Source organism: Sinocyclocheilus rhinocerous, unplaced genomic scaffold (genome assembly GCF_001515625.1).
Source record: "Sinocyclocheilus rhinocerous isolate Xijiao unplaced genomic scaffold, SAMN03320098_v1.1 scaffold2216, whole genome shotgun sequence".
Classification (NCBI taxonomy): Eukaryota; Metazoa; Chordata; class Actinopteri; order Cypriniformes; family Cyprinidae; genus Sinocyclocheilus; species Sinocyclocheilus rhinocerous.
In genome coordinates, this window is record NW_015641008.1 from 356896 (window position 1) to 368572 (window position 11677).

At 39.6% G+C, this 11677-nt stretch overlaps 1 protein-coding gene across 2 annotated transcripts in view; it reads right to left on the reverse strand.

Annotated features, from left to right (window-relative positions):
- Window positions 1–11677, reverse strand: part of LOC107753429 (renalase-like) — a 65939-nt gene that overhangs the window by 43091 nt on the left and 11171 nt on the right. Inside the window, exons 2-3 of one of the 2 annotated variants that reach the window (XM_016569565.1) lie at window positions 9038–9124; window positions 7707–7865 (exon numbers count right to left, since the gene is read on the reverse strand). In XM_016569565.1, coding sequence (XP_016425051.1) covers window positions 7707–7865; window positions 9038–9124 — 246 coding nt within the window. Of the gene's footprint in view, window positions 1–7706; window positions 7869–9037; window positions 9125–11677 lie in introns of both variants that reach the window. The other variant, XM_016569564.1, reaches the window with a different exon arrangement.

Consider the following 11677-nt stretch of genomic DNA (forward strand, 5'->3'; position numbering starts at 1 on the left):
GGGAACAGGAGCCCTCTGTGGGCTAAACTCGGGAACAGGAGCCCTCCGTGGACTAAACTCGGGAACAGGAGCCCTCTGTGGGCTAAACTCGGGAACAGGAGCCCTCCGTGGACTAAACTCGGGAACAGGAGCCCTCTTTGGGCTGGATTCGGGGGCTGGAGCCCACACTGGAGCGAGCTCTGGGGCTGGAGCCGACACGGGAGCGAGTTCTGGGGCTGGAGCCAACTAGGGAGCGAGATCTGGGGCTGGAGCCGACATGGGAGCGAGCTCTGGGGCTGGAGCCGACACGGGAGCGAGTTCTGGGGCTGGAGCCAACTAGGGAGCGAGATCTGGGGCTGGAGCCGACATGGGAGCGAGCTCTGGGGCTGGAGCCGACCGCCTTTTCCTCCTTAGATTCCCTTTTAGGTTCGGGGTGAAAGCCATGGTCGGCGGGCTTGAGTGAGCCGCGGCCGGTGGGCTTGACACAGGAACGGCCGGCAGAGGGGCTCCGGATCAGGATCGGAGGCTCTCCAGACGGCTCTCTGGATGACCGCCTCCTTCCAGTCGAGGTTGGTGGTATCTGGGAGTTCCGCGGGGCGATGGTATGGGATCCCAAGCCGGAACAGCATCACCAGGGTCTCCCCATCCAGGGAGCTGGCGAGGGCGAGCGGCACGAATGCCCTCGCGTAGGTGAACGGGTCGTGGCTCGCCTGAGCCACGGCGATGAACATCGCTCGTTCCTCCATGTTGGCAGGGAGAAACGAAATGGAAAACAAAAGACTTATAAAACAAAAACACAGGAGAAGGGGCGCCGCTTACTTTTCTGTTTTGGTCCAGAATTCTGTTCGCTACTGTTAGGAGCACGGAGACGAAGGAGCGAGGAGACGAGGAGTGGAATTCAAACATATAGATTTGAATCACATTCAGGGAACCAGGAAAACACGCATATGCAAAGGAGGTAGACATACACAAAACAAGGAACAGAGTCTGACAGTCATCAGGAGTTATGATTCACAGCTTTAATCTCATATAAAGAGGTTAAATGTGGTCATTCAGCACTTGGAAGGGGAACGTAAACTTTGGAGGGAGTGTGACTGTAAAACTAAAGAGCTGCTTGGAATCGTGAAGACAATATATAACAATCAATTGATCAATCAATCAATAAAAATGTCTAAAAAGAAATATGCCCCACTTTCACAGCAGAGAATGAGCACATGGAAGTACATTACTATAGTTCAAAAGTTAAGTGTCTGTAAGATTTGATAATGTTTTTGAAAGAAGTCTCCATCTATTTGATGAAAAATACAGTAAAAACAGCAATATATATAATAGCCTATTATTACAATTTAAAATGACTATTTTCTACTTTAATGTTTTAAAATGTCATTTTTTTTTACTTTGATGGTACATTTTCAGCAGCCATAAATACGCTGATTTGGTGCTCAAGAAATGTTTCTTATTATTTTAAATTCTGAAAACAGAAAAGAAGTGAAAACAGTGCTGCTTAATATTTTTGTGGAAACACTGACACTTTTTTTTTTTCAGGATTCTTTAATGAATAGAAAGTTATAAAGAACACCATTTATTTGAAATAGAAATCTTTCGTAACCTTAAATGTCTCCAATCTCACTCTGAATAAAAGTATTATTTCTTTCAAAAACAAATCCTACCGACCCCAAACTTTTGAATAGTAGTGTATATAATGAACAATAATATGGTTTGGGAAGCATTTACTCAGTGTTTAACACTGGAGAAAGAGCAGAAAATCCAAACCGTTTTTGTAGGCTTTTTTTTTTTGTATTGGGTCAACTTCCTTTTTTGTCTTTAACCACAAAAGCAGAAATGGTTCTGCATAGACTTAAGCAAGCCTGCCAAAGTGGAAGTGAATACTGATCAGATTCTAATTTTGAAATGTACTTATTCAGCCTCTTACTGTGTCGCTGGAGAACAGGCCCAACCACCTGTCATAGATTACATCCTCTGATGTGCAGGAAGAGCCAGACCCAGTGCTTTATGTTCAAAAATGCACACTCCTTAGTTTGTGTAAGTACAGGGTTAGGGTGTGTGTGTATGCGTGTGGCATGTTTCCTAAGCAAGAAAATGTCCCTGAAGTGATTGTGGAGTTACTATGGAGGAAATCAGAGGTCTGAGAGAGTACTGTTATGTCACTCCAATTCAAAGGGACTGCGCCAGCGCTCGCAAAAGCTGCATTCCACTCTCATGTTAATTTCTGGCAGCTGGTGGAGCATGTCAGTGACAGCAGACAGCTAGAATGAAAGAATTAAGGAAGAAAGTGGTGCAGAATATGATAAAAAAACATCCAAACATTAAGGAGGGGAATTTCTGGCCAAGAAGCGAGCAGAATCTGTCAGGAAGTCGGCTGCAACTGAACGCATCAGAGTTGGCAAAGCACCTCTGGCCCAAACGTATGTTCCATAACCCCAGTCAAACCACTAACCTGAAATGTTCAGTAATATATTAGAGGAAACAAATCAGAGTCAAGTCCAGGGAGGGCTCCGATCCACATCAGGCACGCCACAACCCAGCAGCACGCATAGAGTTCATTCATCTTTTGCAAATGCTACATGCTCATATTTCCTCATTTCCCCTGCACATGGAAAGCCACTGGGAAAACCAAAGTCCATTGAATGGAAGGGCAGGGCTGTAAGGACGTGATTGTCACTGCATTCAGGTTAAAAGAAATATGGCTGTTCTGGATTTCATCGGTTTCTATGGCTATTCTGCTAATACTGTATAACCACATACAAACTATGAGCGGATGGAACAGACATATAAAGAACTGTTCAAGATCAACCCCCGCAAATCCTGTCAAAATGTATGTAAAATAAATAAAGTGTCATATTTGCATTTTACCGCAAAACATATAAACAAACCTTGCTAAAAGCCAAGAATACACAAAATTCATGTGGAATATGAATCATTATCATGTGAATCACTATGCCGCTACATTGAAGAATGATCTACTTCATCAAAAATACAACTTACAATAATAACCTGCAATAAATATCTTTGCAAGTCTATGATATAAAATATAGTAATTGTTGGTTTTTTATTATTATCTGCGGATTCTTTTTCTGAGGCTGCTCTTATTCTTATCTGACAAAGAGGGCAAATATATACAAATATTGGAGTGAACAATGAAAGTAAACTAAAAGCAAAACATATTCTCTTAATTTAGTGTTAGAGTTTCTTATAGCATTCTTTTAACCTCTAAAAACAGCATTAAAACAATTCCAATCAATTTGCTTTTGCATTCATAATTATTTTCACACAAATTAGACCTAAAGACCTAAAAATTGAGGTCAATAGACACTTCTGTGGAATCATGCTGTGATGAAGCACGAAGTGTGAGGCATCCATTTTTTTGAGCATGCAGCTCCAATCTGTGAAAATTATTTCCAGATTGCATCTCTGCAAGTGCCAGTGGTTCATACCTGCCTGCTGCCCCCAACTGTCCAGCAGCCGCCACTACAAATAGGACCACTAACACAATGACATCATGGCAAACAGGACAATGAAGACAAAATGAACGTTTTATCTATGTGTTGGTTGGTACGATCATTTCTGAGAATATAAAGCTTTTTTTCTCAATCTTTTAGTCACATTACTATGGCTTAAAAGTTTGGGGTTGGCAAGATGTTTTAAATGTTTTTGAAAGATGCTCACCAAAGCTGCATTTATTTGATCAAAAATACAGTAAAACACTAATATTGTGAAATATTATTACAATTAAAAAGAAAAACTATTTACTAGTTTAATACATTTTGAATGTTAATATATTCCTGTGATGGCAAAGTGATATTTTCAGCAGCCATTACTCCAGTCTTCATTAACAATGTTGAAAACAATTGTGCTACTTAATATTTTTGTAAAAACCATGATAAAATAAAAATAGACTACTAACTTCTTTAAATCACTCAATCAATCAATCTTACTTGCCCCAAAATTTGGAATGATAGTATATTTGATCTGGCCTATGCTGTAGTTTAAAAATTACACAAATTTAAACAATTTGCCCTGGACAATCAGCTCTGTCATAAAGTCTCAAAGGCACTATAACTAAATCTTAAATTATGAAGAAGCCAAATATATAAAGTACACCTCTGCTAGATGACTCATTTACTTACAATTATGAAAGAATATAGATTCAGCTAGGTCACAAAAGGTTATAAAATTTCCAACCGAATATGATAATATGTTCTAGGAAAACAAAGATGTATTCAGAAGAGAGAGAAAAAAGTCACAAATGAAAAACAAAGCCCACTAAAAATGAAAGATCAGAAGGGTTTAAGGAATTTCAAGAAATGGCTGTAATATGTCTCCCAGGAGCAGTGTTTTTCTGAACACATGGGTTTTCTCACAGTAAAACCAGTCGTGACACAAAACAGAATAACACTTAAAAGAGTCCAAAAAGCCATGTCTTGTTGAAGTGGCTTTAAAATAACTATGATTTGACAGAGAAGCAGTTAAATGAGAGCCTACATTGACTTTAGCCTGCCAAACAATAAATCAACATAATCTCTATGGAAAAAATTCTCACCTCCAACTCTGAATGGGAATTTAAGAAGAAAACTGGCCAACAATTTGTGCATGAATTTTTTTATTTTCTTACGGTTTCGACCCTCTTCTTGCATTCAGTTATGAGGAGTCCTGTGCAACTGCACTGTGACATTAATCACATGGCCTCCATCTCCATCCAGAACACTTCAGATAAATTTTTCAGCTGCTCCAGTGCAGCCGTTTCATAGTGTTTCAATGGCGTAGAGACCCATCCGCCTCTGCCCTACTTCTGCTGCTCTGTGCGTGACACCACAACCATTTAGAGCGCCGTTTTTTCGCTAGAGACTCCTCCACCATTTTCAGCTGTCTCATTCCATTTTTCATTCACCCCTTAATTTGCGATGCAGCTCTTTTTCTGAGCCTGTGACTTTCTCCTCACACCCTGCATTATTCACAGTTTCTCAGAAGCTCCAACACCCAGAAGGCCCAGATCTGACTCTTCCATTTCCATATTTCTACTTAAGGACTTATGTTTTACCATTTCAAACACGTCATACTGAGAATACCAATTTGGACCCTGATGCTAACCTGCAGCGATGAGGCAGCTGGAAAAAGGTTTAAGATGACGATATGGGGTCTCTGAAGCCCACTGGCCCAGGGAAAGTCTGAATGGATGTAAAGGAGAGGTGGACGTGTGCATTTGAAAGGAGATCTGAGATTACGGAACACGCAATCTGGCTATTGTTCAACCCACCTGTTATGTTAAACAACTGTGTACAACTTTGGTGTTGGATTTGACCCTACTGGTTTCCATGCAATTTGCTAAAAATCAACACTATGAAAAACAATAAAGATTTGTGTGAAAGCAGAAAGAACTAAACCCTTTTGAAGGTAAAATGTTCGGTGCTGCAACAGTCTAGTAATTGAGATCCAAACTATCAAACAAAAATATCTATAAATCAGCTATGAAGAAACAGTGAATTTTGCTTCAATTCAATTTCTATTTTCTGACACCTTTTCAAAGAGCTGATTTTTGGCAAATTGCATGAAAACCAAAGGTGGGGTCAACATGACAGATGGTTTAAACATTTTTAAGCTTTTAGGATATGAAGACACGTCCAAACCACAATAGGAGATGACCTTTGACCCTAGCAAAGTTGATTGTGTGTCTGTGTGTGTGTGTGCACGTGTGTGTGTGTTTGAATTAAAGACAAAGCCAATTCAAATGGCTGACAAAAATGGTTAAGCATCAAAGGTATGTTCTGATCCAGGCAGGTAAAAAAATACTAAGGGCCCAATTTACTATTAGCTTCTGCCAGTGCAAAACCTCATTTGGCGTTTAAAAACTACTGTCAGGATTACTAAGGACACGCAGTGGGAAATTAGCACCGAAAAGGCATGGAGACAGACCCACCACCCCCCACACCGGAACGAGATCGTGATCGGACCGAGACCGATCAGTTATTTTTGCGACTTACCTTACTGAATATGCATTTGTAGGAGTTTCCCTTTCGATCGGTAAATTTATGGGAGTAGAGTATTTAAATGAATCACGCAATGTGATTTACTAAGATTTGTGCTCGTCAATTCAATGGTATTCGCGGCATTATTTAACATGCAAAAAAAGCATGTCTTAAAGGGTTAGTTCACCCAAAAATGAAAATTAGCTTGTTTTACTCACCCTCGAGGCATCCTAGGTGTATATGACTTTCTTCTTTCAGACGAATACAGTCGGAGTTATACAAAAAATTGTCCTGGCTATTCCAAGCTCTATCATTGCAGTCAGCGGGTGTTGCAGTTGAACAGTCCACAAGTCGTCAAATAAAGCGCGCACATCCATAATAAAATGTGCCTCACACGGCTCCGGGGGGTGAATAAAGGCCTTCTGTAGTGAATCCATGTGTTTTTGTAAGAAAAATATCCATATTTCAAACGTAATAAACACTTTTCTCTCACTTCCGGTATCTGTCATACTCGGAAGCCGTTCCGGCGGATGACGTAAGACGTCGGCAGTGCGTGATTAGTGACGAATGCGGAGAGAGAACAAAACAAAACGCCGGTCACGAATTAGAAGTACAAACCGAGGATTTGCAAAGAAAAATGTCGGAGGATTTCCATATAAACCAAGAGGAGACTGGTTTTCCTTTGCTAAAGTAAGGAAACTTTGCTTCCTTTGCTCCTATAAACAAACTCGCGAGACTAGCATATCTCAGAGGCGCACGCGATGTGCGTACGTGCTGTGTCATCCGCCAGAACTGCTTCAGTGTATGACAGAATGTCGGAGGATTTCGATATAAGCCAAGAGGAGACTGGTTTTCCTTTGCTAAAGTAAGGAAACTTTGCTTCCTTTGCTCCTATAAACAAACTCGCGAGACTAGCATATCTCAAGACGCACGCGCGCTGCGCATTGGTGCTGCGTCACCCGCCGGAACGGCTTCCGCGTATGACAGATACCAGAAGTGAGAGAAATATGTTTATTACGTTTGAAATATGGATATTTTTCTTACAAAAACGCATGCATTCACTACTGGAGGCCTTTATTCACCCCCCGGAGCTGTGTGAGGCACGTTTTATTATGGATGCGCGCGCTTTATTTGACGACTTGTGAACTGTTCAACTGCAACACCCGCTGACTGCAATGATAGAGCTTGGAATAGCCAGGACAATTTTTTATATAACTCCGACTGGATTCGTCTGAAAGAAGAAAGTCATATACACCTATGATGCTTCGAGGGTAAGTAAAACACAGTCTAATTTTCATTTTTGGGTGAACTAACCCTTTAAAGCAGGCGGTAATTTGCGCTGCTCTTGGTAGATTGCGCTGGTCATTGTGGAAATGAGATGTTGTGTCTGTGTTCCCCAATGTGCGAATTGTCAGTAAATCACCCACATAATTTTCCCCTCCCATCCACACTTTTATGGAATTGCGCTCTAACGCTAATTTGCCCTATTTAGTAAACCTGGCCCTTAAACTCAGAAACAGATTTATTATGAATTTGCATTAATGGGAATATTTCTTTATTAGAAATGTCAATTCAGCTCTATTATATTTTATTATATAAAATAATCAAATGTGACTTCATGGGGATACTTTTAACAGAAAAAATGGCAGACTGCAAAACCAAAAGTCATACAGTATTTCAATTTTAAGGCCAACATGTGTTTGTACAGTATATGTGTTTGTGGCTGTGTGGTAATATACTCACAAGATTCCACATCTCCTTGCAGCTGAAGTATCTGGGGTACTGGCATGGTTAAAACCACTATGTCAAACCGCTCTGGCGTTCCCCCTTTGCGACACACTTCCCAGCCAGTGTCTTTCCGGTGAATGTGAGTGACGTGTCGGTCGTAGAGCACCTCTGCTCCTGCTTGAGTGCGGAGGAGCACATTTGGCAATGTTGCACATAGCAAAACAAGTAAAAGGAGATGAAAAGGAAAAACAGGGAAAGAAAGAATTCGAAAGAAAGTCAGACAGAAAGAAAGGTCAGATTATGTATCATTGAGAAGTCAAGATTTGGTTTATAGCACATGCAAATAGTTCTACATGATCTCTCATCTGATACAAGAGCAATGGTGAAAAGAAACCCAATCCCAGAGTTACAATAGGCCTACATCTTATGTGAATTAACACATCGTTAATCACAAAAGGCATAAGGTGACAGAACAATGTTGACAGCAGTATATGATATCAATATCAGGGCAATGGTGATAAATAGAGTGCAAATACACATAATTCACTTTTCACGTAAATCCCTTACTGTTTTGCTGATCTTTAAATAACTGTGTTGTTTCTCAATGTTGCTACACACATTAAAGCAGTTCCATCTGACTGCTGCTTTTTGTTCTTTGCACAATATCAAAACATCCTGAACTGTTTTTAAAGACTCATAAATTCATAAATCAGCTTGCATGGTCTGGCCAAATTCTACTGCGCTCTCTCTAGGAAATCAGACATTTCTAAAAAGATTTCTAAAAAGGTAACATTTAGAAGGAACAACAGCTGGATGACTCAAAAATCAAAAACTTGCTGACCCAAAAATAATTTTCTGGCAGCACATTTCTGTCATTAAACAGCTGATGAAAAACAGCTGCTTTATGAACAGTGATAAAATCGGTTATTAAATCCGTCTTGCTTCTCTGATTGTGTAAATATATAAAAAGCATTTCTGTGTGAAATTGCCCTGATGGAAAACGCTGCAGCAAATGTTATTTTTGCTATTTTAATACATGTTTTAAATAAAATGTAGACATTTTATTATAACAAATTGCCTGGCATTTTTGATGGAAAACAGTTTACATGGCTTAAAAGACTATTATGCTCACCAAAGATGCATTTATTTGATTAAAAATACAGTAAATCCCGTAATATTGTGAAATATTGTTACAATTTAAATGAACTGTTTTCTATTTTAATATACTGTCATTTAATGCATCCTTGCTGAATAAGTATTAATTTCATAAAAAAAAAAAAAAAAATGACTTGAAGCAAAACCAGAAGAAAAAAATCAGCAGAGGTAGTTAAACACAAATGATCTACCTGACTCTTTGAGATAGTGTTTGACGATGGAGGAGACTCCATGGGGTGTCACATAGTTCACAATTTCTTCTTCCTTTAACATCATGCCTTCAACAGGAGCAACAAGAGGTTTTAAAATGTCTTGTGCTAAGAGTTCTTCATAAAAACTAAAAATACAAAAACCAAAAAGCATTAGTCACTACAAGACCCAAATATTTATTTTCACGTAATTAAAGTGAAAAAAAAAACTTTTAACTTTTAAACTCATAAAATGAGACTGACACTATAACAGATCAGATACAGTTCAGAGAAGAAGCCTACCTGCTGTGAATACGAGTAAAATACAATATACATATTGTAAATAAGTGGTTATATCAGATATGATATATTCAAAGCATCATAACATTATGTTTTTTTCTACTTTAAAACATTTTTGGAAGCTGCGAATGACAAAAATCAAAAAAGTTTTTTTTTGCATATTTGTAGTTGAGTTTTGGAACATTTTAATCATTGATATTTTTAATATGATTAAAAATACATTTAATATGATTAAGTATACAAGAACATATTGACTTGCCTTTGCAAAAAAACTGAAAGGCTAAAAGTCGGAGACATCTCATTAGCCCTTGTAAAACACTTATAAAGGCATGCAGTACATAGAGGTCGACAGTGCAGTTCAGCAACCCCTGCAACCCCCCTCCCCCACCATTCAACATGCGCTTAATGTCTGTGTAGAGGATGTTAACCGGGTCTTCAGGAAGCAGAAATCTAAGAAAGCTTCAGGCCCAGATGGTGTTTCACCTGTCTGTTTAAAAGTCTGCGCTGGCCAACTGGCCCCCATCTTCACACAGATCTTCAACAGATCATTGGAGCTGTGTGAAGTTCCCTGCTGCTTCAAATGCTCCACCATCATTATGCCATCATTCCATCATGCACAGTCAAACCTTTACAAATGATTCAGAATGCACTGGCACGACTGGTCTTTAACAAGCACAAAAGAGCCCACGTCACACCTCTCTTTATCTCCCTGCACTGGCTGCCGGTTACGGCTCGCATCAAGTTCAAGACACTGATGCTTGCATATAGAACAGCCTCAGGCTCAGCACCTGCCTACTTCCACTCACTCTTACGAATCTACATCCCCTCCAGAAGTCTGAGATCCTCTAGTGAGTGACACCTCGTGGTACCATCACAAAGAGGCACAAAATCACTTTCCAGAACATTTTCGTTTACCGTTCCTGGCTGGTGGAATGATCTTCCAACCCCTATCCGGAATGCTGATTCCCTGACATTTTTCAAGCTGAAAGCTGAAAACTCACGTCTTTCTTCACTATCTAACTTCATCCTAAAATAATATATATCACTTTCATCTTTCTCTGTCTATCTTGTACTTATTTGAACAATGCTTGAAACTTGGCACTTGCTGTCTATTTGCCTCTTTAAGATGAATTGCTTGATGTATTCCCCAAATTGTAAGTCGCTTTGGATAAAAGCATGTGCTAAATGGATACATGTAAATGCAAATGTAAATATCATAAGAATGTCCTGGTGGGGATGCACATATCATCACAGAAACTGATATATGAAGTTACAGTCTCTGTGAGCTCGTCCAGATCGGTGGCAGCAGCTTCAAAAACACTCCAATCAGTGAGGTCGAAACAGGCTTGTAAATCCCGCTCTGCTTCATTAGTCAATCTTTTAACAGTCCTTAAAACAGGCTTAGCTGTAACAGTGATCCAGTATATTACTGTCTCTGGTGGGACATGTAATCTGCTGCTTGTATTTTGGGAGATCACGGGAGAGAGTCGATTTATTAAAATCTCCAAGAATTATTAAAATAGAGTCTGGGTAACCTTTGCTCCATTTCAGTTATTTGTTCGGCCAGCTGTTGCATCGCGGCGCTCACGCACACGTCCGGAGGCACGTACACATGGACGAGAATGAAAGAGGAAAACTCCCACGGCGAGTAGAAAGGTGTACAGTTTATGAGGAATGCCTCTAAGTTAGGACAGCATACCTTTTTCAGTCATTTAATGAATTTTCAAAGCCCACATTCTAGTTGTCCGTTATCAGTGTTGGGCAAGTTACTCTGAAAATGTAATCAAATTACTGATTACTCCTTTTAAAAGTAATCACGTTACTGTTCTGATTACTTTATTTCAAAAGTAATTAGTAATTAGTTACATAACTAGTTGCGTTACTTTTTTCTTCATTAAATTTATGAAATCCCAGCATACACGCTCCCGATAAATATTTGTTATTAAAGCATCAACATTCACAGAACACTGTTATTTTTAACTAAAGCAAGCGGCTGCTGCGTGCGTGGTTTGGCATGGCAGAATGCCAGCAAATAGCACTGCTTTTATAATCTCTAAAGAGATGGCATCTCAGTTCATTACAATCTCACAAAGCTCCGTTATAACACAATGAATATATGCATGATGAATCTTTCATAATGTCTACAATTCGTGTGTTATAATGAGAGGATTCGTGAGCACGCAAATTTCAGCACTGCACTCCTGACTGGCCATTGCGTTCCAGAAATCAGCATTGCTCAACGCAGCAAACACGTGCTATAGCCTAAATAGAAACTCTGCCTACGCTTGCGCCTGTTAATCATTTTTATTTTATATTAGTTCTTGTTGCTTTTGTGCAATAGAT